Source organism: Nicotiana tabacum, chromosome 22, assembly GCF_000715075.1.
Source record: "Nicotiana tabacum cultivar K326 chromosome 22, ASM71507v2, whole genome shotgun sequence".
In the NCBI taxonomy this organism is placed as follows: Eukaryota; Viridiplantae; Streptophyta; class Magnoliopsida; order Solanales; family Solanaceae; genus Nicotiana; species Nicotiana tabacum.
The window spans coordinates 228530517-228558243 of NC_134101.1; the positions used below are offsets into that span (position 1 = coordinate 228530517).

At 36.8% G+C, this 27727-nt stretch overlaps 1 protein-coding gene across 7 annotated transcripts; it reads right to left on the reverse strand.

The window, feature by feature from the left end:
• Positions 1-8326: 8326 nt before the first annotated feature.
• Positions 8327-12634, reverse strand: LOC107830830 (UBP1-associated protein 2B-like). 7 transcript variants are annotated; one of them, XM_016658491.2, is made up of 4 exons: positions 11411-12634; positions 10860-11217; positions 10163-10192; positions 8488-9475 (listed from the first exon to the last, which is right to left on the reverse strand). In XM_016658491.2, the coding sequence occupies exons 1-2, from the start codon at positions 12525-12527 to the stop codon at positions 10871-10873; spliced, it is 1464 nt and encodes a 487-aa protein (XP_016513977.1). In that variant the 5' UTR covers positions 12528-12634; the 3' UTR covers positions 8488-9475; positions 10163-10192; positions 10860-10870. The 7 variants fall into 7 exon arrangements, with proteins under 7 accessions (XP_016513979.1, XP_016513977.1, XP_016513976.1 ...); XM_016658490.2 differs by having other exon boundaries at positions 10159-10192; XM_016658489.2 differs by lacking the exon at positions 8488-9475 and adding an exon at positions 9667-9937.
• Between the last annotated feature and the right edge of the window lie 15093 nt (positions 12635-27727).

The window sequence follows — 27727 nt, forward strand, 5'->3', positions numbered from 1 at the left end:
TCAATTGTCTAATGTTGCTATATATAACAACTTTTTTGCATCATCCTTGCAGCTACCAAAGGTGCAATATCTGTTGGTAAGTGTCATTTCTCCTGGCGGAAAACAGTAGTGTCAAATTTGCTTTCCGAATCAGGAACTTCATCGTGTTAAAGAATAGTAGACACTTCTCCCTTTGTTTTTGTTGCACGTCTTCTTTTTGCGCTCATTCTTTGTCAACTTGCAGTTGCTCCCATCTGTTACGCTCATCTGGCTGCCACTCAGATGGGACAGTGGATGAAGTTTGAAGATACATCAGAGACGTCCTCAAGCCGCGGGGGAGTTACAAATGCTGGTCCAGTTACCGTTCCCCAGCTCCCAAAGCTCGAGGAAAAAGTTTCCAGTTCCATGTTCTTTTGTTGAGGCTTTGTACTAGCCTCCTGCTTGCTTTTAACATCTGTGGTTAATGGATGTTTGGTTGTTTGTGAATAGTTTCGGTTTAAAACTCCAAGTGGTAGTCGAACAATTTAGGTGATATTACTCTGCCGTGTTTTGGTCTTTTGTCTGGGACCATGTTGAAATCCCCATGACATCTTTTGGCTTTAGGGTACCTGCTACTTAAGCTATTTTGGATGATGCACCTCTGTTTGTTTGGGGGTTTAGCTGGCAATGACCATGTTTGGACATAGTTTGTGTTTATGATAATTTCTCGGATCTTGGTAAGCTGAAGATTATGCACTTGTTTCTTTATGAGCTTGCTTTTTGCATGACTTGCAAATACGATGGGAGGATTTCTCAAAAATGTTGTCGCACTTGTGTTGGATCATAAAAAAATGCATTATATGTGGAGGATCCGACACTGCACTTGGCAATATTTTTGAAAGTTTGAGCATATAAAGCATGATTACTTTGGCCTCAGCGATGTTATTACTGCACCTTCCAAAGAAAGCACTAAATATTCCAAAGGAAGTACTATGTGACTCATCAAATGAAACATTCAAGGCTGATCCTTGTCATTTTCTAGGCCATTTCAAACCTTCATATTAACTGGAAAAAGAATTACTCACTTATTAGGAGATGGTTTTGGAAATTACTCATCTAGCATGACAAGTGGTTGGGTCAAACTCCCACTTCTTTAAAGATTCAGACATATTCAGTTTGACAACATTTCCTAATGCAACAATGGCTGCCAACAGAGAGTGATACATGGAACCTCTCTTTTCTCCTAACCCATAACTCAGTTTTAGTTACTAGGTCTGCTATAAATATTTATACATATTTAATGGATTTTCTAATATAAATACAGCGTCTAGGCAAATATGATTTTGAATGTTTGATTAAAAAAGAATCTCTGTGGAAGGAAGTTGTTATGTGCAAATATGGCATGGAAGGTTATTGGAGCACAAAAATGACAAGACAACTATTTGGAAGAACATTAACAAGCTATGGCCGGAGTTATGAGAAAAATTACACACAAATTAGGAGATGCTTTAGGGAGAACTTCTGATGCAAAATGGAACTTGCAAATGAACCTGGATCAGATTCCTACATGTTTAGAATGGGATATATATTTTAGGTAAGTAGGTTGTCTACGTCATATCACTCGAGATGCGAACCTTTCCTGACTATGCGTAAACACGGAATACGTTAGCCAATATATTACATACTAGATTCGCCATGAAGAATTACACTTTTTTCTTTAATCAGTGTCAATCTTCCCATGTAAGTAACTGGTTTAGGGAAAGAAACTTTTGGTTGGTATCGGTATCAAGTTGTTGGAGGTTATTTTGGACTAAGAAGTTTGACTGTCCTGTTGGGGCTCAATATGTGCAACAATATGTCATGTGTTATAAAATAAAAGTAATTAGTTCTATTACTTGAACAAGAAATAGAGAGAGAATGAAATTTTTTTCTTCTTCCATTTCTATTGTGTGCTTTTACCCATTTTACAAAGCCTTTATATAAGTATGAAAAGTGAAGAATCACTATTGTAAAATAGTGAGAGGAATGACTACTATATATTAAATGTAATAGGGCTCAGCATGGGCAACCATATGTATTAACACTCCCCCTTGTATGTCCATGTTAAAAATAAAAATTTCAAGTGAAAGGAAAAAAGCACGTTGTTATTTGTTATACGCATTGCTTGTTGCCTCGTTAAAAACCTTAGTAGGAAAATGCGGTGGGACAAAACCTTGTTTATGCGGTGGGACACTCCCCCGATAAAAATATCACATAATGTCTCGAAGACGACACATTCCAATCTTGTATATCAGCTTTTCAAATGTTGAGGTTGGTAATGCCTTAGTGAACAGATCCGCCAAATTATCATTTGAACGAACTTGTGGAACATCTATTTCACCATTCTTTTGAAGATCATGAATAAAAAAGAATTTCGGTGAAAAGTATTTTGTTCTATCTCCTTTGATGTATCCTCCTTTTAGTTGAGCTATGCATACAATATTGTTGGAGTATTCCCTTTCGAAGAAAGACGATATGTTTCCTGTATGTGTTGAGTTATCGATCTCAACCAAACGCATTCTCGGCTCGCTTCGTGAATGCATATTATCTCTGCATTATTTGTCGAAGTGGAAACCATAGTTTGTTTTGTTGAATGCCATGATATAGTTGTACCTCCACATGTAAATAAATAGCATGTCTGAGATTGACCTTTACGAGGATCAAACAATTATCTTGGATCTGCATAACCAATCAATAATGACTTGGATTCATTTGAATAAAATAAACTTATATCAATGGTCCCTAGGAGGTATCTGAATATATGTTTAATATCATTCCAGTGTCTTTGTGTTGGAGAAGAACTAAATCTTGCTAACAAGTTTATTGAGAAAGCTATATTTGGTCGAGAATTTACATTAATGCTCCAATTGCACTAAGATATGATATTTCGGCACCAAGAAGCTCGTCATCATTTTCGTGAGGTAGGAATGGATCTTTCTTTATATCAAGTGATCTTACAACCATCGGGGTACTCAATGATGTGCTTTATCCATATAGAATCGCTTTAAGATCTTTTCAGTGTCTGTTGATTGATGGACAAATATTTCATCTTTTATATACTCAATTTGTATACCAAGACAAAATCTTGTCTTTCCAAGATCTTTCATTTCAAATTCTTTTTTCAAACAATCTAATGCTTTTGGAAGCTCCCCTTGAGTTCCAATAATATTTAAATCATCAACATACATAGCGATTATAAGATTCAAACCTTTTTATAACGACACAATGACAAATTGGATCATTCTTGTACCCATCTTTTAATAGGTATTCACTTAGGCAATTGTACAACATACGCCCTGATTGTTTTGATTCATATAAGGATTTCTGAAACTTTATTGAATAAGTTCACGAAAACTTTTATATGCTTAGGTTATGAAAATTTTGTTGTCTCTAATGATCCATACAAATAGGTTATGATAAATTTATTAGACGCATATAAAGTTTTTCATGCACTGCTACATTTATGAGATACCTGAAGGTGATAGCGTCCACCACAGGAGAATATGTCTCCATATAATCAATGTCAGGTCTTTGCGAAACCCCTTGTGCCACAAGTCGCGCTTTATATCTAACGACTATTTTTTTGTCATTTCGTTTTCGCATAAAAATCCATTTGTACCCTACTGGATTTATACTTTCAGGTGTTCAAACTATATGTCCGAAGACTTTACTTTTTCAAGTGAAGTTAATTCTGCCTCGATAGCTTCTTTCCAATTTGGCCAGTCATTTCTTAGTCTGTATTCATCCATAGATTTTGGTTCGAGATCCTCATCTTGTTGCAGGATTTCAACATTTTGATTTCAACATCCTGTAGAGATACATTTTCAGGTACTTGCACCTCTCCTGAAGTCTTATTATTTGTTATGTCTCGGAGCTCTTCTTGATCCATTACCTCTGTATTATGATCACCTTGATCATTTGCTCCTTTCCTTCTTTGAGGATTTTTATCTTTAGAATTAATTGGTCTACCACGTTCAAGCATGGCTTAGACTCATTTGCATTAGTTGACTGTTTTATTAGGACATCAAGTCGACTTGGAGCATTAGTAGCTACAATATGTGACTTAGTCACTCTTAGTAGGTCAGTGAATACATTTGGTAATTGATTTACAATACTTTGCAAATAAATTATTTTCTAAACCTCTTATTCATATTGATTTATTCGAGGATCTAAATCAGATAGTGATAATGCATTCTAATCTATCTCTTTTTTCAATTGTTTATTTTCTCTCCCTAGCGTTGTGGTGGAGCAATTGGAACATATACCGCACAACCAATAATTTTAAAATAAAAAATATTTGACTCTTGACCGAACGCCAATTGTAATAGAGGGACTTTATGATAACTTGCGGGCATTATCCGTACAAGTACTGTTGCATGTAAAATAGCACGACCCCATACTAACATAGAAAATTTTGTTCTCATAAATATTGGTTTAGCAATCAATTGGAGACATTTAATCATTGATTCAACTAGATCATTCTGAGTATGAACATGAGCAACCAGATGCTCAATTTTTATCCAGTTGATATACAATAGTCGTTAAAGACTTGGAATGTACATTTACTAGCATTATCAAGATGAATTGTATTAATTGCATAATCTGGAAAATATGCTCTTAACCTTATTATTTGAGTCAACAATTCTGCAAATGTCATGTTGCGAGTTGATAACAAGCACACATGTGGCCATCTTGTAGATGCATCTATCAAAACCATATAATACTTGAGTGATCCACATGGAGGGTATATGAGCCCACATATATCACCCCGTATACGTTCCAGAATGTAGGGGATTCAATCCCAACCTTAGTTGTTGATGGTTTAATAATCAATTTTCCTTGAGAACAAGCGGCACAAGAGAATTCTTTGGATTGAAGAATCTTATAATTCTTCAATTTGTGCCCATGTGAATTCTCAATTATTTTGCGCATTATATTAGGACCAGAATGGCCAAATCGGTCATGCCAAATGATAAAATCATTAGAACGAGTAAACTTCTTGTTTACTATGGCATGTGATTCAACCACACTAATACTTGCATGAGCCTTTTTCATAATCAAATAAGAAAATATTTCTTTTCTCTTAGTATTGTGTGAGTTTTAGCACTATCCAAAATGCATATATCTTTATTACTCATCTTGTATCCAATTGAATACTAGAAATTTTATTTTCTGAAATAAAAATTCAAATCTACTTGAAAATGATTAGAGATTCGTGTTGATAACGTGTTATAAAATAAAAGTGATTTACTATAACGTAAACAAGAAAGAAAGATAGAAATAAGAAGTTTTTCTTCTTCAATTGTATACTTTTACCCATTTATTACAAAACCTTTATATAAACATGAAACGTGAAGAATCACTATTGTAAAATAGTGAGAAAATTGACTACTACACAATAAATTTAACAGGGCTCAGCATGGACATCCATATCTATAGTATTTTCCAACATTATGGATATTCTTGTTGAAAAGATGCTTCTTTCTCCTTATTCTTATTCTTATTTGTATTTATACTTTTTTTTTTGTCCTTGTTCCTTGACGTGCTTTTTTTCTTTTCCCTTCTTAGCTTTCTTCTCCAAATCCACCTTTTTTGTGTTGCATACTAATTCCTCATGATCTTGAAGGCAACACTACTGACAACAATATAGGTTTCATATCAAATTTTATTGAAATTGTTGTGAGTTAAAAATCTATATGAAAATATTGTATTAAGATGAACGTGATGACATGTCTTGTCAATTTATATTTCAACTCTAATTTTTACTATATTGCTTCTTCTACTGATTTATCTCATTATAATAATAACATTACAAATTCTGATAATCTCAAGGCCCTAATTAATCACGCTCGAGCGTGAAATTTTGGATAAAAATTTCTAAGTAAAACTTAACTATAGTGAACCAAGAAACAGTAATGTATATTTATGGCGCACCATTTGATCGGACATGTATTAGAAAATTGAACACATGAAATGATGCAAAAGTTTCGTAAGATACATATACACATATCACCGACCAGAGGCGGATCCAGGATTTTGACAAGATGGGTGCACTATTAAGAAGGGGTAGATCCAGGATATAGGTTTTACATGTTCAACATTTAGTTCTTACAATTGCTCACCCGTTACATTTTTGAATTATAAGTTAAAAATTAAAATTTAAAAAAAAATATTTTTCTTGCATCGATATCTATTATCCATTTTGAAAATGTCGGGATCAGTTGAAACCATTGACTATATGCTACATCATACATTGTTACTTCTTTTAATATACATATTTTATTTAATCATATAAGATTTACGGTGACAAAAGAAGAATAGGAATTTTAATGTATGAAAATTTTGAAAGAATAAATCAAACAAAAAAAGAAATAAAAGAAAAAGTACTTAATTAATACGCAAAAAGTAACACCAGACATGCTCATCTCCCGTGGGCGTCTAGTTCTAGGAGAACAAAAGAAAAAACAACAAGATTGATATAATATTTGACCTTGCAACCTCAGTTAGAGAGGTAGACCCAGTACCTATCACATCATATAATACTTTGAGCATGGGTGCACATACATATATTAAAGTATTTTTTAAAAAAGTATAACATTACTATACATGATTTAGGGAGGAGAGCATGGGGTCACGTGCCCCATGGAACCCTCCCTAAATACGCTCCTGAACCCGCACCAAAACTAAAACTGAAGATGAGCTAAAACTCCGTTGAAGCTCGCCTGAGCTTGAGTTTGAAATTTTGGTTTTCGAAATGTGAACTTTGTTTTCGATGCATGTTGTTGGAATAGAATAGGTACATTTTAAGTAGTTTGAATCTCAATTTTAGAACGATTTGATATGATTTGAATTACAATTTGAAGGAAGAAGATGGAATTTATGCATGTATAATGGTGTATCTTTCATGCTTCTCTTGCATGTATCATATATATCCCATGTGTATCCTCTGGGTATTTGTGTAACTTTCATGTATACATATGTGTGAAATACATGTGTGCACATAAAATTTTAAACTTGTTCAACTTTTGACTCCAAATAGTTTCAAATCACCTCCGATCTTTCTTAAAAAATTTTTGTATGTTGTCCGTAATGTGGCAAACAGGGGGAGTTGGATCTAATATGTGGGGTCGAAAATGGACAGCCCGGTGCACTAAGCTCCTATTATGGAGAAAGACCGGACCATAAGAGTCTATTGCACGCAGTCTTACCTTGAATTTTTGCAAAAGGTTATTTTCACGGCTCGAACCCGTGACCTCCTAGTCACGTGGCAACAACTTTACCAGTTATGCCAAGGATAATACAAAAATAAATAAAATATCCAACTCAATCCATATTTAATACGAATAAAAAATGAATTAATTAATATGGTTATCCATGACTTCTTGCATATGATCACATTTAAGAGAATTCCTAATAACCCAAACTTGAGAAACCCCCAATTTGGGTCTATGCAAATGTAAAAATTAAACTCATTGGTTATCCATTTTTTAAGTGAATAATATAATTCATATTCATATTTAGCTCAATTTTAATAAATTTATTATCCAATACATGTTTTAGTGGATAATATGAATAAAATACTACTTTTTAATCCATTTTGCTACAACTAATTATTTCTTGTATATGTTTTCAACAAGTTCCAACCATACCCGTTGAAAAAAAATATTTTTAGATATTTTAAATATTTATATATCATTGATAACTTTTTGTTAGCTAAAAATAATTAAAAGACACAAATAATGGCTACTGAGCTGTAAAGAATACCAAAATATGGTCCTTCATTCTTTCTCAAGGTTCTCTCTTGAATGTATATTAGGGGTTAAGGGAGTCTCACTCTTTATTTTGAATCTTGATAAACTCGTAGAGAGATATTGGATGATAATTTTTTCCTTAAATCCGCCATACATGAAATTGGTGAAAATATTTTTCACCGAAAGGAAAAATAACTTTTCTTTACCAAGAGTAATTGTCAACCCACACCACTTGCTTGGTGATCAGCTATTCACAAATGCTACTCCCTTGATCGAACACATAGTTTAAAAAAAAAAAAAAAACTGAAAATTTATAATCCTAAACAAATCAAAGAGGAACCAGAGTATTTATATAATTGTCAAAGTTTCTAATTAAGGTTAGAATTATAAATTTAAACTAGATTATTTCAAATTTATAAATGGATCGTTCTTTTTTAAACGGACCAAAAAAAAATAAGTTCACATAAATAAAAAAAAAGAGGGAGTATAATCTATAATTATATTACCTCACGTACACTCACACCCTATCAAATACTCGGAGAAAGATTAGAAGTTGCCGTCTGCCAAAGTAGAACATGTTCCACGAAACATTCCATGAACATAATCAACATCTAAACGTCCATGGTTGATGAACTTACTCAAGGGAATCATCAATGTTTAATTACTTCCCTTTTGCTCGATTTCTGAAGTCAATCAGGTAAAGCAACAACCAATATCAACACAATTAAACTCCCATGATACCACATCAACCCAATTTCAGTATTACTGGTATTGCAATGCTAAGTGATTAAAACCTAGACACTCAAAACTAGAGCAACAAACAACAGGTTAGAGCTATTAACCCACCTCTATGAAAGGCCGTTGGGGATCAAGAGAAGCAAAGCCAAGCTCATCCAACCTTTCTAGGATTCTATCATGTCAATTTTTGTAGCCTCGGGGGTAAGAATCTTTAGCCCCAATTGCGTAAGAGTGCAAAGAAGAGAAATCAGCTCAACTGAGCAGGCGGTGCGGGTTTGGAATTGGGGAAAACCCTCTTCATGAAAAACCACAAGTGAAATGTTGATCCATTTATTAACCACATGCCAGAAATATCATTTGCTATGCATTTTGCTATCTTTCTATATAAACATCACTAGAGCACCAAGTCCTGGAGAAGAGACATTTTCTGCTGATCTGACCCGCCAGCCATCTTTAAAAGCTACAACCATCTTCAAATGCCAGGAGGACCATCCTGCTCAGCCCCTGGATGCAAAATATCAAAGCTACAAGGCATTCTTGCATCACACCCTTCTGTTAGAATCCTCTACTTCATAAAGTACAACAAAATGTTAAATGATCAACTCGGAGAGGAAACCCCTCCCCTCCTCCAAAAGATGTGTATATTTAAAATCAAGAAAAGGCTTTGAAGAGTCAATTAGTGCGGTTTGTAAAGCTGTTGATAAACCAGTTATAGCAGAATATTTCAGAAACCTTTCCATTTCTCAAACCACCATTTCAGGTTAAAATAAGCCAATAGACTCTTCAGGAAGAAAATAAAACTTAACCCCACCATGAAAATCAAATCTTTACATATTAATATTTCAGTGGTTGTGACGAGGAGACCAAATCAGGGTTCAGTCTATTTATAAAGTTCATTCTTAACCCATAAGCATAACAGGCTTCAAACACTGAAAAATAGAGGAAGCAGAGGACACCTCCAGCGAAATGCCATGAACATCACCATTTACCTGCAACGGCAATTGCTACAAGATAATCCTTAAAACAAATTAGCTGACTATTCGATGTGTTCATAATGTAATTCTTTGAACCGATGGAAAAGCAAAAGTTGCTTCTTATGAGACACTATGATGCTGGGGGGAGCAGTAGAAGAAACCATTCAGAAAGTAAGATGTTTGAAGGTTAGAAAGACATTGCTAAATACTCAAATACTGGTGAGAGATGGGTAGGATACCCTATCGTCTTCTCAATCCTTTTAGATAGAAAAGTTTAGTGCAAAATACTACATAGTGTTTAAAAACATTCACCAGAATAGAAGTACTTGACTAAAAAGAAAATACACAATGAAGATCATGGACTTTTAATCAAAAGGTAACTTTTGTCATAGTAAAAGACTTCATTTGGAGAGTGCCCGGAACTTCAGAAGAATCACCAGTCCAAAACTAAAAGTTTGATGCATTTTATCAAGGAATCTGCACAATGAATAGGTAAAACATAAAAAACTAAGTAAAAAAATATTTTTAGCAGAAAAACCCATGAAATGCAGGTGAGAATAATACCTTGAGAAAAGTGAAAGACAAGTCAAAAGATATTGATTTTATGCAAGACAGAAATTTAACAAACAAGCAAGATACAGTAACATAAACAAGCAAACCAGATGTCTATGAGCAACAAACAAATCAATAAATTTTACCTACTTGGAAGTACAACCATCGCATTACTGATACCTGTTCAAGACAACAAAATGGAAAACGATAACACCATAAACCTTCTTATGCAAATTGATGTTACCTTTCTAGTCTATGTCTATTCTTCGATATTTTTTGTATGGGCAGTTTCTGGCTACCTTATCATGGTTTTCCTTTAGTGCTGCAATATTATTGAATAATCAACAAGTTTTAGGTTACAAATTACAAAAACTATGTTTCAGTCAACAACGTGCATAATAACACATCAAAGACTTCCTCCACAACAGACACAATGAGACTAGGATTACATGGAGTAAGAGAACATTGTTACCAAGATTCTCAGATTTAAATGTATTTTCTAGTCCACCTAGACTGTCAGATTTGAAAGTATTTTGCAAATTAAGTAAAAGCCTAGGTGGTTAAGATTATAGTCAATGATGCATTACACAAATTGCTAAGTAGTGCCCCAGCCTTTTAAACCACTGAAGATGCATTACATTTAAAATGGGCATGATATAGAAATATAAACTAGTACATGCTACACTCCGTTAATATAGATGCAAGCAATGCAAACAAGAAAATAAGCACAGGAACCACTCAAGTCCATGGTAAGAAATTCCACGTGGAGTACAATATTGCCCTGTTAGCAAATTTAACTCTAAAAGCATTAGACACCAACATGCAAAGCATGAGAGAGAGATCACACCTTAAGCTTTCCTAGTGACCTCCATAGCCTGGGTAAGGAGCACCACCCTGTGGTCTTGCACCGCCCTGCATCTGCGGGTTTTGGTACTGCATCGGCTGAGCTACATAGCCACCAGCAGCACCCTGGGCACCATATCCTCCAGCATTGTTCATCACTGGGGGCACACCCTGAGGATTCACTGGCCCACTAAAACCTCCAAGCAAATTCCCAATCCCCAAACCAGCTCCTTGGGTAGCTAACAGGGCTGTCAAAGCCTGCCCAAGAGCCGGAGCCACAGCAGGATTGAATCCCACAGGTGCAGGCCCTGATGGCGCCATCAAATGCCCAGCTGATGCTGCTGCTCCACTACCACTACCACCTGAGTTTTTTAAGGAAACAATTAAATCAACTTTACTGCAGAGGATTTAAGTTACATGCATGTAATGAATTTTTTACAATGCTATAAATTCTGCAATTACATTTTAAAGTGACAAACCCCAATCAAATCATTGTATACAAGTGTATTCAAAAATTAGAGAAACCAACACAAACATAGTGAAATTCTTCACTACCTGAATATTTCCCCTTCTTTGCAGGATGCTGATAATACTGCTGGTGCTGCTGGTGCTGAGGGTAATGCTGTTGCGGCTGCTGGTGCTGCTGATAGTAGTTCTTATTGTGCTTCGGCCCATCAACGGCCTTCTGACAATGAAGTGTATGCCCTTCAAAGCTCTTATGTGGCTCCTCCAACGCCTTTCTTGCACTCTCGACACTCTTATACACAAACAAACAAAACCCCTTGGGCTTCCCAGTTTGCTTATCCAATCCAAGTGGACCCTCCTCAACTTCACCAAACTTAGAGAAAAACTCCAACAGCTTTTGAGGATCAAGATCAGCTGCCACATTGCTAACAAAAATCTTCCTCTGAGTATACTCAGAAACAGGTGGGACAGCCGCTGCTGTAGGGGGCGGGGCGGGGACCGGCCCAGCCGAAGCCAGCTGGCAAGAAGTCATCCTAGTACCAATTTTCTTCTGTGGTTCTCTCAATGCTTTCCTAGCACCACTCCTATGCTTAAATAAAATAAACCCATATCCTTTTGACTTCCCACTAACCTTATCTGTAACAGCCTTACAATCCTCAATCTCACCGTACTTCCCGAACACGCTCGTTAGGGTTTCAGCTGTAGTGTCCCAACCCAAGCCGTGCACGAAGATTTTGCGGTGCGCCGGATCCTTATCGGCCAATTTCTGAATATTATCCTTCAAATTAGGGTAAGTAACTAAAGCTTCTTTTATAAGCGCTGTAAGTTGATCCTTCGTGAAAGGTTCTAGAAGCTTCTCGAGTGGCTCATCTTCTAAATCCTCTTCTTCGTCGCCTCCTCCTTCCTTCTTCACCTCACTACCGCCTCCGTTAACTTCATTTACGGCGTTGTTTCCAGATCCTGGATTTTCTTCCTCTTCTTCTTCATTATCATCACCGTCGTCGTTATCATCTTCTTCTTCGGGATCTGGTTCTTCTTCGCCCTCTTGAACTGCTTCTTCTTCTTCTACGGCGTCGTTTTGGTACTCTTCTTGTTCTTGTTCTTGTTCGGGTTCGAGATCTGCTGATTCTTGTTTAATATTTTGCTGTTCTTCTTCTACTGGTTGTGCGGCGGCTTCGGAAGCTCTGGTTTTTCGCTTCTTCGCCATGGAAATTAGGGTTTGAGGTAGCGACAGAGATTAGGGTTTTCTGAATTGGGGGCTAGGGTTTCGGGAGAGAGGAGGATAAAAGCGAAGTAGAGGCTGATATTTATCTCGGGGGTTTGGATTTGGTTATCGGGTCGGTTTTAAGAGATTTGTTTTTTGAAATTAGTTTTGGAATTATTATTGATATTAAAAGGAATATTATTGCGGTATTGATTTTGATTGTTTCTCAAGATTTATGAATTCTATATTGGTATCAATTTTGGTTCTTGAAACTTTCATTACTTACACGTGGTAGGCGAACCTACACTATGGTTAAAGGGTCACAAAATTCCGTTAGCCTCGACAAAAACTATATATATATATATATAAGGATCCCTCATATATTTTACTTTTTCTTACCTTATTACTATTCCCTTGGTAGTCAATTGGTTTATTTTTATCTTTTCTAAATTAGTTTAGTATTAATTTATTTTATTCTTTTTCAAATTTCCCCTTGCTTAGAACTTTCTTTTTTCTTTAAAAGTTTTATTTCTCATGTATCTAGGAGGAAAATCGAAAGATGTAAATTAAAGAACTAAGCATGGTAATGAAGTAAAATAAATTGTTTGTACTAGAACGAGAGTGCAGTTGGATCCACATAATCATCAATAAAGTTAACCTTTTGGAGATAGTAAAATGCAAAATAACTTGGACAATTTCCCGTGTATTTTCAATATGGACAGTTGCAAGTGGCTTATGATTTTCTATGCATCAACAAGATGTTTGCTTTCTCAATTCTAATTGGTGATGCCTAAACATTTAACTAAATAACATCTAACTAGCTAGAACCACATTGGGATATTCTATACAAGAATTTACACATTAAAATTCAAACTTTGCACGGTTTGTATGTATAAATATGAAGAGTTTAAGTATGAGCAGATAATGTTATGTTAGTACCAAATTAGTTATGTTAGTGAATATTGAATTTGTATTTTCTTGATACGTATCATAATTATTATGTTTTCATAGAATTAGCAAAATTTGTTGCTGGTGATTGGCATATCTAAAAACAGCGGTGCTCCCGCGATGCTCAAATCCTGGGTCAGCCTCTGCATGTGAAGATGCATGTTGCGGTTCTTCTCATGGTTAGTTGATTTTTCAACTGTTTGATTCCATTGCTATTCATCTTTTCAACCCTTTCTCGCCTAAGACAATCAATCTCTATGATTTTTTTGATAAAGTTACTCTATCTGAGAATCCTCTACCATTCTATAGTATAATTTTGAGGTCATTGCTACAGTTAGGTGTTTGGGCCGGTCCCATGAGTTGGCCATCCTAAAACCTGCTAGTAACACCTAGATTTCACTCGTTAATGTGATATATCAACAGTACCACATATATATATATCTGGTCAATAACCATATTGAACTTCACTCGTCGCACCTTAATCTACAGGAACGATAGTGACACTATTGTTAAGCTACAAAAGAAATAATTCTACAACACACAAGTAAAGTTCAATATGGTTATTATTGAACAGAAATATATAAGGTATGTTAAGGCTAAACCTTTTCTTCATTTTGGCATGATCCCGTAATTAAATGCGTTTGATAACGAGAAGTTTGTACTCCGGAATTTATGTACATTATCCTAGTCTCATAAGTTATAGTATTCTCCCTTGCTGGGAGGATTTTATCTACGGACAACACTACTATTTAAACAAAAACATTACCTTTTTAAAAGTGATTTACAAGGATTATAACTACTTTCACAAGGTTACATAAATACAATTAGTTCAAAAATTTAACCTTTTAATTAGATTATATACAACTTTCATTTCCTAGTTATCTCTATTAAGATTCTCTCGCATCTTAATTGTTTGTCTTCCCCAATTATCTTTCTATCATCTTCCACCCTCTTCTTCCCTCTTCTTCATTGTATTGCATAGATGAAACATCAACTGATTTCTTCTTCTATGGCTGAACAACTTTAACTCTTTTTTTTTTCTTCTGTCGTTGCATTCATTAGATCATTCTCACCCAAATGCTTGAGGAAGCAACCCCAAAAAAATAATTATTTTTCCTTTTCTTGTTCATACATTACTATATTACATGAATATAGTAATATACTTGGTTATACATTATAAATCATCTCATTTATAATGCCAAGGGCATAATAGACTTTTCTAGTAAAAATATTATAAAATCTAACCAATGTAACTTTTGTAATAAATAAAGAAAAGTGACTTTTGAGTAATGAACAGAAAATTGAATAATTTTTACGTAACAAAAAAAAATGACTTTTGCGTAATGAATACAAAATTAAATGACCACCCATGAAAATAACTCAATTTTTATATATCTACTTGTTCATACAATAGACAATACCTTTGGTATAATATATAAGCATATAATATTATATTATATATAGTTTAATATATAATCACCTGTTTTGGAGTTTTTTAGGTAAGTAATTGTTGCTTTGAATATCTCTTTACAATATTTTTGTCTTTAAATTTGAATTAAAAAATTAAGGTCACAATTCTATAATATAGTTTACAAGGAATTGCCTTAGATATTTTTATTATCATTTTTTCCTAACTTTTATAAAAAATTTAAAAAAATAGAAAGTATCTGTTGGGCCCACTTATGCCCGAGACTATTAATTCGTGGGTCCGGTCCCGGGCCGGTTCCTACAAGAAGCCTGCGAAGCCCGTTTAAGTTGGCACCGGGCCCACTTAGGACCAGCCTACGAAGCCCATTTAGGCCCCAGTCTGGTCCACATGCCAGCCTTACTTATAGATAAGTAATTATTGTATCTTGGAGCTTTTTAGGTAAGTAATTATCATCTTGGAGCTTTTAGTTGCATAATTTATGTGAGCACGTGATTTTTGTCTCACACGGATTACTCCAAAAGAATTCCCAAAATTATGTCTTTTCTTTAATTATGTGTTATTTTAGGAATTACTGTGCGATTTTCCTAATTGTTTGCGTATTTTTGAGTGCATATTTAATTTATTAATGCAATAAAAATACAAAAAAATATATTATTGACACGTAGGATTTGATTTTATATTTCTTTAGTTAAATTAGTAAATTGATGCTTTACAAAAAATGAAAATTTCACAAAAAATAACGTATTTGTGCATTTTTAGTGTTTAATGTCAAATTTTGTGATTTTTCTTTTAATTTGGTGTTTAATTATTTGTGATAATTATTATTTAAAGTTAATTAATATTTTTAAGCTAATTTGGGTTTTTAAAATTTAATTAAAATTTTAGTTTTAATTTTTGGAAGAAAAGAAAATGAAAATAACTAATAAAAGAGGGGGAAATCAAAATTGGGCTAAAGTCCCATTTAAATCCCAAGCCTAAACACAAAACCACCTAATACCCAACCAAAATCAGTCAAAACCTGCCCACGACCCGACCCAACACCCAAGACCCACACCATTTTCCCCACCTAAAATTCTAACCTAGAATCCTAAGAAGAAAATCAGTCGCAATAGGAGAAGACCCCAACCCCTCGCCTTTCATCTCCTTCACACACCCTACCCCAAGTCGTCGGACCTCACACCACCCTGCTTCACTAACTCGCCGGAATCAGTCACACAAACAGAAGAGGGACTCTCCCCTGTCTTTGTCTTCTCCAGCAGAGAACGCTGGAGACCAGCGAAACACAACACCCCAGCGTTCATCTTATTCTTCTCCAACCTCATAACTACGGGTAAAATCCATCAATCAATAACTCGTTTAGTATATTTTTCGACAATTCTCCATTTTTTCGATTGAGTTCAGTGACTGTTTCCATTAGTTCCTACGAAGTCCGCTCGAGGTCATCGTAGGCCTTCAGTTGAGGCGCGATTGAAAGCTATTGAGTTAGATTTTGGGGTTTGATTCGAAGTCACTGTCCGAGGTTCAATTCGGGCAGATTCGCGGTACCGGTTCGATTCTGTTGCTGTTGTATTAAGCTTTCCTTTCGAGTTCAATCGTTGGAATTCTTATTAAATGGTAATCGTCGGAGATTTAAGTACATTGGAAAGCAATTCAGGTTTATCTATTTCCCATTTTTAATTTGTTGCTTGAATTTTGTGGTGATAGGCATGATGTTCATTCAGTTATGAGTGTATTTGATAATTGAAAAACTGGATAATTGGATACCCATTATGTGTAGGAAGTAAGTTTGCAGATTAATTCCTTGCTATTGGATTTCATGTTGTATTTGTAGGGATTTCATTTTGTTTTAGAGGTATTGTAATGGGAAATTTTGCAGTAGTATCAAGACCAAAAGCTGATGCGTTTCGGTTTGTTACTGTTGATAAATGTGAAAGTATGTTTGTTGTCAGCTCTTTGCCATTTAAATTTTAAGTTGTATATTAATGAATGTGAGTAGAAGTTTGAGTATTTCCTATCTTTTTCCTTAAACAAGGATGGATTAATAAAGTCTTGGCAATGGGTCACAATTCTTTGGTTCTTAATCATTTTTTCTGGTGGATTGCTCGATCCCTCATGTGTGTAGCCCATTAGAATAGTTGGTCCAATAGCTATGAGTAAGCCACATCATGCCCTCTAAAATTCCATATCCATAATTTTAGGCTTAGGAATTGAACAAATAAAAGCAGCACATTAGTTAAAAGGTTGAAAATTAAGAATTGTTTAATAAAAGGGATTATCTGCCTAACTAACTTTAGGAAGCTTTTAATAGTGGTAGGGTTGGTATTGCAATAGCTGTTTAAATTAAGAAAGCACTATGCTAGTGGATGGTTTAAAAATGAAAAGGTGAATTGATAGTGGAGAGAACACTAACTTAATGCCTATTTCAAGGGTTGTTGAGGACAAAACAAGAGGGGAGCTGAACAGACTGAAAAGACATAGATACAGAAGAAAGAGTCAAAAGAGAGACAAGGGAGGACATTCTGAAAAATACTAAAAAATACTGAAGAGCCAAGAAATCCTGAAAAATAAAAAATAAAAGTTGTAAACTCTGCAAAAACACTGTTCCATTGAGTTTTTTTAGTTTGTACTTCATTTTTGAGTTAAAGATCGTTCTGCTAGTTTGCTCTTTGATTGTTGGGGTTCTACTGCTGCTGCTATTTATTACTGCTTCACCTCTTACCCTCCCTTTCTTCAAATTCCTGATACTTTTCTGCACCTCATGGATATATGAGATTAGAAGAATTTGAAATCATATTGCTGGACCATAGCTTGTGTCATGTCGATTTGCCTTTTACATGTTATATTCTAGCTACAGTTCCCTGATCGATTCCTAACATATATAACCATTTGTCATATAATTCTTAGTTGTTGCAATTTTTGCCTTAAAGTTCATTTGTAAATAAGCAGAACATTCTTATTAGTCAAGTTGATGTGAATGGTTTAAGGTTTTGTTTGTATGTATAGATTGTAGGGATTTAGTATAGTGTCACTAGAATAAACATGCTCAATATCGGTTTTATTTCGAGAAATAAATGTTGTTTGTTGAGTATTCTGCTTGAACACATTGAGCTTCACTCTTCCATTTCGGAATTCGTTTGGCTAAGTTCAAGTTGTATTATTGCTATCAAGGTATTTCGCTTATTTACTTATTAGGAATCTCTGAAGTGTATGGAGTTTCATACGGATAGGATTTGTTTTGGCCCTGAATCGTACTTTGTGAATCCTATTGTCCAAATTGGTTTGAGTATCTTAAATATGAAATATTGTTTAATTTGTACTGTTTATGGATCCTACTGTTCTTGTTATTTGTTTGCTTAAGAGGTTTGTTTGGATAGGTCCGATCAGTTCAATTCTAGATGGAATAATCTCCTCTTATCATTCTTAATGTGGTATTTTTATCTGGTTGATTTATAAAAATCTTTTTGCTGGCAGCTATATGAGTTGATGCTCTTCAAAAATCTGTGATATTGTGTTTAATTTCTTTCTTTTGCAAATTACATGGATTGGTTATTTTATATCCCTCTACCTTTAATCAGTTAAGATGATTATTAAACCAAAAAGAAATATTCCAACGTGGGAAAAAGTTTTGAGATGGAAAAGTATTTATTAAGTTGTAAGATTGCTTATTGTACAGATAAATATTTCATAAGTAATTTGGCATTTCTTGATAGTATTAGGGAAAGAGTAAGGAGAAAGATGTACATCTAAGGATTGACTACTTATATTTGCCTTAGTTATTTAGTGTAACAGACAAATGCTCTTTAATTAATTAACGTGCACAAGTCATTAGGCTATTTGTCTAATTGTGCAAAAATCCAAATGAACTTGGCTTTGTAATGAAGATATTTGAACCCCCACTGTCTAATTCCATAAGCTTTTGACTTTACGCAAAATCCATTGCATCGGAAGAAATAACTCATCATACATCGTAGTTTATTTAGGCGCGATTAATAATAAACCATTGTGATTATGTATACGTTCGTGTAACATAATTGCGAATTTAAAATTATGTATACGTTCGCGTAACATAATTGCGAATTTAACTAAAAAAAAAAGACTCGAGGGATGCATTCGCGCAACCTCAATCAAATTTTCTTAAATAAATAAACGAAGCGTTATTAATTGTGGACACGTTCACATGACATGATTTTTGATGCGCCAAAGGAAAAGAGTATACATACACGTAACTCAATTCTTTAATTACGAATAAATCAAGTGATTTAAATGCGGTAAAAAGATAATTGCACATAGGTTCTAAAATAAGTAATTAGACAATTTAAGTCGAGTATAAATTGCTAAGCGAGTGTGCTAGAACTACGGAACCCGGGAATGCCTCACACCTTCGCCCGGGTTAACAAAATTCCTTACCCGGATTTTTTTATTCGCAGACTGTAAAACAGAGTCAAAATTCCTCGATTCGGGATTTCAATCGGTGACTTGGGATACCATAAATTATCCCAAGTGGCGACTCTGAAATAAATAAAATAATCTCATTGTGATTGTCACTTAAATTGAAAAAACTCCCTTGTACCACATTTCGGATATAAAAAGGAGGTGTGACAGCTCTGGCGACTCCGTTGGGGAAAAGAACCTAGAACTTCCGGTTCAGGGTTCAAGAATTCGAGCTTGTTAATGCGATTTTTATTTGGTTTTATTGTTGATATTATTGTATTTTGTGGACTTAATGTGCTAATTGTTGTCTATTTATCGTTTTGAAACCCTTCCTCTTTCTGAGTCTTCTGAATTTATGGTGCACACGTGTGCGCGACCCACCTTTCTGTTAAAAGTCATACCAAATAGAACGAAGTTGGGTCAAGTAACTAGGCCAGGTAGACTTCCGTGCTCCCGGTACGTTGCCTCCACTTCGGCTCGAGTTGTCCGCTAGGGTAAGCCGGGTTTAGAACAATATACCCTAGGTTTTACACTTAGAATAACTCAGCTTCATGCTGGATCCCTAGTAGGAACGTTTGATTGCATCATGTGCATTTGACTTTGGAGACTCAACACAGGGGTTGGGTCTGTCTAGGACAGGTGTACCCGAAATGAAAAGACCATCCTGATGCATCTTACTTGCTACTTGTACATTCATTTGTTTCGGATTTGCATGTTGACCAGCTTATAAGGAAAAAGTTAGAAAAGGAAAATCAATGTGAGGATCGAGAAAGAAAATTGGTTGTTTTCGAAAAAAAACAATTTCCAAAATATTTTAAAATACTACCGAAATTTTGAAAAAAAGAAGAAGGAAATTTTGTGTTTCTTTCAAAAAAATAGTTTTATTATTACGAACTACGTAAGCTTGATTCTCACCGGATGTGAGATACGTAGGCAACCCACATCGGGTCCAGCTATTTTTGAAAAAAAAAAGAAGGAAAAGATAATAAATAAATAAAAATATGGGTACATAAATGTCGTTGTGTTGTCATAAGTAAGGCGATGCCATTCTTGTCCAACATATGCCGAATGTCCCCAAAAGGGCGTCGGAAGGCCGTTTTTGCAAGAACAGCCGCCTTTGGTCGTTTTTTTTAAAAAAAAATCCTGGTCGGTTAACAAACACAGCCTTTAAATCTTCTTCATCAAAATGCTTTTTATGAAAACTTTTTTTTAGAAATATTGATGATTTTTTTTTCAAAATGAGTCTTGATTTTTATTTTTAAAATTAAAATCACTCACAAGTACAAAATGAGCACCATCCAAAACCCACCATTCACAGATGTAGATGAATTTCTATTTCGGCTTCAGATGTGGTGGTATGAATTAGGAGAAGATGGTCAAGAATGGGTTATTAAGTATTTGGGAGCTCTCACAGATATTATGAAAGTTAAACCACGCGATGATTTGATTACGACGCTAGTGACTTTTTGGGACCCTGTTCACAATGTCTTTCGCTTCTCTGATTTCGAGCTTACTCCCACTTTAGAAGAAATAGCTGGATATTCTGGTTTTGACGGAGATTTGAGAACCCAGAATCTTATACTCCCAAAAGCTCCCTCTGTACACCGATTCTTTGGTCTTCTGAATATCAGTAATCAAATCAGAAAAAGCAACATTGTCAAAGGGTGTTGTTCTTTCAACTTCCTATATTCAAGGTTCGGAAAGCCGGATGGATTTGAAATTCATGAAAAGGGCCTTACTAACAAACAAAACAAGGACACCTGACAGATTCACCGTCGCTTCGCTTTCATGGTGGCTTTTCTGGGAATCATGGTCTTCCCAAACAAAGAGTGGACGATTGATATTCGCATAGCCAGAGTCGTACAAGTCCTCACTACCAAGGAACATCACACTCTTGCCCCGATCATTCTTTCAGACATTTATCGGGCGTTGACTTTGTGTAAGTCCGGGGCAAAATTCTTCGAAGGGTGCAATATTTTGTTGCAAATGTGGTTGACTGAACATCTCCGACATCACCCCAAGTTCATGCAGTATGGTCCGAGCAAGGACAATTTCATTGAGAGTTATGAAGAAAGAATAAAAGATTATAAATCTCCAGAAGGGGTGGAAGCCTGGATATCCCATTTAAGATCTTTAATGGCAAGTCAAATTGAGTGGACTTTGGGATGGCTCCCGGTAAGAGAGGTGATACACATGTCAACCTTAAAGAGTTATTTGCTGTTGTTGGGTTTAAGAAGTGTCCAGTCGTATGCGCCACAGAGAGTTCTAAGACGGCTAGGGAGATACCAAATGGTGCTTGATGATGAAGATTTGAGTGTGCAAGTGATTGAGCTACACCCCGAAGCCACACTCCTTGAGGCTTTAATCCAACGGATTTGGAATGGTTGTCGATACTTGAAAGATGATACCCAAGTTCCAGATCATGCGAAAGGTGAGATAAATCTGGGTTATGCAAGGTGGTTTGAGAAAAGATCTCGTGTGGATGATGCACCAGAACCCGATCCCAAAAGGCCCATAAAAAGACCGCATATTCAAGCCTTTGATGACAAAATCCAAGAACAGTTGGCTTGGGGTGAAAAGGAAAAGGGGTACAAAGAAACTATTCATGCCTTAGAAGAAAGCCTAAGGAACCTCAATTTAGAGAAAGACTTAAAAACACAAGAAGCAGAAGGTGAAAAGAAGAGTCTGATTTGCGAGAATAAAACTCTCCGCACTCAGTTTCAACAGATAAAGAAAGCCTCTGAAGCACCAGTGAGAAGTTGGAAAGATCAGAAAATCATTTCCAATCTGATGGAAAGGATGCAAGATTATGACTCCATTTTGGCAAGAACCGAAAAGGCGTTAGATGAAGCTAAGGAAAAAATCATACAGTTGAATGAGGAGGCCATATCTAGTAAAGAACACCAAGTAATGAGATTTGAAGAAGAAATGACTCAATTCGAGAAAGAGAAGGATCATTAGATATGTTCAAAGGCTCAGCTCCATGCACAATTGGAAGAAATGAGAAGGTATAATAGAGAACATCAGCATGCAGATATTAATAGGGAGATAGCACAGGCAAGATCGAGCAGGCCAGACTTCGGGCTCAATTGGAGTCGGATTTAGATCGCGAGGGCCACATAAGAGATATAACCACCACTCGCTAACAGCAATTACAAAACCAAGACCAGAATCTCCAAGATTTCAGAGCACAAATCCATGATTTGGCCGTTTATACCTCTCAAAGTTATGTGAACTGCCAGGGGATGGATTATGAAAGGTTTATGGAGCATGCGCCTACTTTTGCCCGTCATCTTGCAGTAGAGTTAGAGAGGATGTACTGTACATTAGGGGGTCAGTCGGGTCAAGCTCCACCGTGAGCAGATGTTCTAGTGATTGAAAGGAAAAGATTGTGGAGTGAAGCATAGTCATAGTTGTTAAAACTTTTCATATACTAGTCATGTTTTAGTTTGAGTACATGTTGAGTCTTTTAAACTATTTTCTTAAAGTGTTGTCCAAATATAATATTATTTCCGTCTTTGTACTATTTTGCTTGTTAAAATAAATAAAAATAATAATAATTGTTTCCACCAGAACTACGCTCGGTTTGATTCATGCGGGGTCATGATACGTAGGCAATCTCTATAGGATTCGACCACAACCAAAAGGAAAATAGGCATGAGCGACAGTAAAAAGAGATGTCATAAATAAGAAAAGCCGGGATGACACAAGCAACCAAGCAAATGCATGATAGAAATGACTAATTGCCTAGGTGCATTGCATTCCTATGTGCGTTGTTTATTTGTTAAAACTCTAATCACTAACAAGTTTGGTTGTTGTTTCCAGAATTCAAGCAGTTAGTTCACCTAAGCATACTGGCAACCCACCCATACCAAACCAGATCCAAAGGTGAAATAATCATGTCTATCCCAAATGTAGACACCAGTGTCATCGAAGGAGAAGAGTTTGACGTTAACGCAATGAAAGAAGAGATGTACATATTGAAACAACAAATGGCCGAAATGTATCAGGCCTGGGCTAAAGGACAACCGCCATCCGCCTACCCGGCTAACCCTACCTTCACTCCACCACCGGCTCAAACTCAGGATCATCCTGCCACCGATCTATCCCCGAGCTTTCCCATTTACCAACACTACCGGGGCACCACTTCTCATACACCACAATCTCCACCCCCTAAACCAACTTCATACCCTCTTTCACCAGTAACTACTGTTTTCGTAGCACCTCCACTAGCTACACTCCACAAATCTCCTAGCGAGCCTATGTTCCAGGTCCAGGACAACCAATACTACCCCTCGGAGCCCACTTTAAAAGCTTCAGAAACACATTCCTATACTCCTCGCTTTGACCTCCCGATAGAAGCTGATAAACCAGTCAAAAATCCTGAACATGAGGAGATGTTCAGGAAAGTTAAAAGCTTAGAACAATCATTCAGAGACATGCGGGGATTGGGAGGGCAAGTAAGCGTAGCCTACAAGGACCTATGTCTGTTCCCGAATGTGCAATTACCGGCAGGTTTCAAAATGCCCAAGTTCGATCTATACGACGAGCACGATGATCCAGTAGCTCACTTGAGGGGTTTTTGCAGCAAGATGAGGGGAGCGGGAGGAAAAGATGAATTGTTAATGGCTTACTTCAGTCAGAGTTTGAGTGGATCAGCATTGGAATGGTATACCCGCCAAGACCATGGAAGATGGTACACGTGGGATGATCTGGCGCAAGCATTTGCTTGTCACTTCCAATACAATCTTGAGATCATTCCAGATCGACTGTCCTTGACTAAACTGGAGAAGAAGCACAGTGAAAGCTTCAGAAAATATGGTTTCCGATGGAGGGAGCAAGCAACAAGAGTAGATCCCCCAATGAAGGAAAGTGAGATGGTAGATTACTTCCTACAGGCTTTGGAACCTACTTACTATGGCCATTTGGTCTCCGCTGTGGGAAAGTCATTCAACGAAGTGGTAAAGATGGGGGCATGGTAGAAGAGGGCCTCAAGTAGAATAAAATCATGAGCTATTCGGCTATCAAAGTGACTACTCAGGCTATTCAGGGCAGCATAGGAGGGATTGGGAAAAAGAAGAGAGAGGAAGCAACGATGGTTGATTCAGGAACTTGGTCCGGATCCAGAGGTTCACCTTACCACTACAATCAACCTCGACCCCACCAACAAACTTATCACCACAATCCACCCCAACACTACTATCCCCCACCAGAACCTCATTTTTCCATCCACCATGCACAAGCATACAACCAACCTCCTGCCCACACTCAATGGCATGCTCCCGTCCTACAAAATACTTATCCACATCCATGAGCCTACCAAAACACTCCCGGACCAAGTTTCCGACCTAGTCAAGCATTCAAGGGTGAAAGGTTTCAGAAAAAGAAAACCTTTATTCTGTTGGGAGAATCATACACCAGTCTGTTCCACAGGCTAAAACAATTGAACATGCTGAGGCCGATACAGTCCAAACTGCCAAATCCTCCTCCAAAAAACCTTGACTATACTATCAGTTGTGAGTATTGTTCTGGTACTCCAGGTCATGACACAGAGAAGTGCTGGCACTTGAAAAGTGCGATACAGGAGCTCATTAATACCAATAGAATTGAAGTTCAAGCTCCTGATGCACCCAATATCAACAGAAATCCGATGTCAGCCCATCAGGAGGCGAATATGATTGAAATAGTGCATGAGGAAAGGGAACCCAAGAAGCCATCACAAACTGTCATGATGATTCGGTCCAGTGGAGTCAAGACAGATGAACAATCAGCAGGTGAGAAGTCGGTGCTCAAGTCGAGCAAAAAGAGTATTGGGCCATCTGTAGCAGTTGAGAAGGGGTCTTTAAGCAAAGTTGTAATGAAACAGGAAGGGATGAAGGTGGTTGTGCCCGGAGTGGCCAGCAAACCCGTCATAATCGTGGAAGGTGCCCGCGCAGATCAAGTTATTATCAAGTTGGTAACCCAGTTACCAAGAATCAACAGCAAGGCTATTCCATGGAATTACGAACGGGTAATAGTGATGTACAAAGGGAAGGAAGTCAAAGAAGAAGTCTGTGAAGCACAGGGTTTGACTCGCTCGGGAAGGTGTTTTACTCCCAAGGAGTTAATAGGAATTAAAGATAATCCAGCACTGGTAAAGAAAACTGTAACTGAAGAAGAAGTGGAAGAATTCTTGAGGAAGATGAAGCTACATGACTACTCTATTGTGGAACAATTAAGAAAGACGCATGCTCAAATTTCCCTATTGTCATTATTGATCCATTCGGATGAGCACCGTCAAGCTTTAATGAAGATCTTGAATGAGGCGCACGTTCCCGATAAGATCTCCGTGAATCACTTGGAACAAATAGCCAAAAAAATCTTCGAAGCAAACAAAGTCATGTTTTTCGATGATGAATTGCCTATAGAAGGTATTGAGCACAACAAAGCTCTTTACCTCACAGTAAAATATGAGAACTCTGTGGTGACCCGGGTATTGGTTGACAACGGGTCAAGCGCAAACATTTTTTCTCTCTCCACTCTAAGCAAATTGAAAATAGAAGATGAGAGGATCCATAAGAACAATATTTGCGTGCGGGGATTTGACGGCGGAGGTAAAGATTCAGTTGGGGATATAGTGCTGGAGCTGACGATAGGGCCCGTTGAGTTCACAATGGAGTTTCAGGTGCTAGATATAACTATTTCCTATAATTTGCTGTTGGGTCAACCATGGATCCACGCCGCTAAAGCAGTCCCATCAACACTACACCAGGTAGTCAAATTTGAATGAGATAGACAAGAAATAGTTGTGCATGGGGAAGACAGTTTATGCGCTCACAACAACGCCATTGTACCGGTCATTGAAGTGGAAGATGACCAGGGACCATAGGTCTACCAAGTTTCTGACACGATGTTGGTAGAGAAAGTTCCGGAGGGGAAATACATTCCAAATCCAAAGATAACCGCCGCATCAGTCATGGTAGCCTATGAGATGTTGAAGAATGATTTTGTACTCGGTAAAGGTTTGGGCTCATCTTTGCAAGGCATCATACAGCCGTTGTCCCTTCCTGAAAACTTGGGAACATTTGGTCTGGGATTCAAGCCCACTGCCGCAGACATAAGAAAGGCCAGAAAGCTAAAACAGAAGGCATGGGTCCTTCCAAAGACAGTCCCACGTCTTTCTAAAACATTTGTCAAGTCCGGTACCAAAAGCCGCCCAGTAACAGCAATTCCCAGTTCTGTGATTGATCCTGACAAGGAGTTAATTGAAAGATTTGAGAAGTTGTTCGACAGTGTGAACATGGTGGAAATTGGAGAGGGTTCTAGCAACGCGGAAGTGCAACTTGTCGGGCCAAAAATAAAGATTAACAATTGGAAGGCTACTCCTCTCCCCACTCGGAAGGAGTCTTGCTAGTTTATTTTGAGTTTCCTTCAGTTTGTCTGGGTTATTCCAGGGTTGTAATCCAAATTTTTTATCTTTCAGTCTGTTTGAAGTGTGCAAACCTTGTTATCTTTCATCATTCAATGAAATGCAGTTTCCCTTTCTTTATCATTCCCGATAGTTTTTCTTTTGTTTTTTTTCTTTTTTGTACAGTTCTTTTTACGCTGGTTCTAATGACATGGAATGCATGAGGAATCCTCAGCCCAGTCTTAAAAATCAATCTGATTCCGAAATAATAGTTCAAGAAGTAGATTGTGACTACGAATCAGAATACGATGAAGATGAAGCCTTCGAAGAGATTAGTAAGGAGTTAATTCACTTCGAAGAAAAACCCAAACCCAACCTGAATGAAACAGAAGCCGTCAATTTAGGGGACACAGATAATATCAGAGAGACTAAAATAAGTGTCCATCTCGAGCCAAAGATCCGGGAAGAGTTAATCAAAGTATTCATCGAATACAAAGATGTTTTTGCATGGTCATATGACGACATGCCGGGTTTGAGCACTGATTTAGTGGTCCATAAATAGCCCACTGATCTAGCGTTTTCTCCCGTCAATCAAAAGTTGAGAAAATTCAAAACTGATATGAGTGTGAAGATTAAAGAAGAAATCACAAAGCAGTTGGATGCAAAGGTTATTCGGGTCACTCGATATCCTGTTTGGCTGGCTAATGTCGTGCCTGTGCCGAAGACGGATGGAAGATCAGAGTATGCGTCGATTACCGCAATCTCAACAAAGTAAGTCCGAAGGATAACTTCCCACTACCCAATATCCACATTTTGATCGATAATTGTGCCAAGTGTGAGATTGATCTTTTGTGGATTGCTATGTCGGGTATCATCAGATTCTAATGGATGAAGAAGATGCAGAAAAGACAACATTCATCACGCCATAGGGAACTTATTGCTACCGGGTAATGCCATTTGGTTTGAAGAATGCTGGGGCAACTTACATGAGAGCGATGACTATTGTGT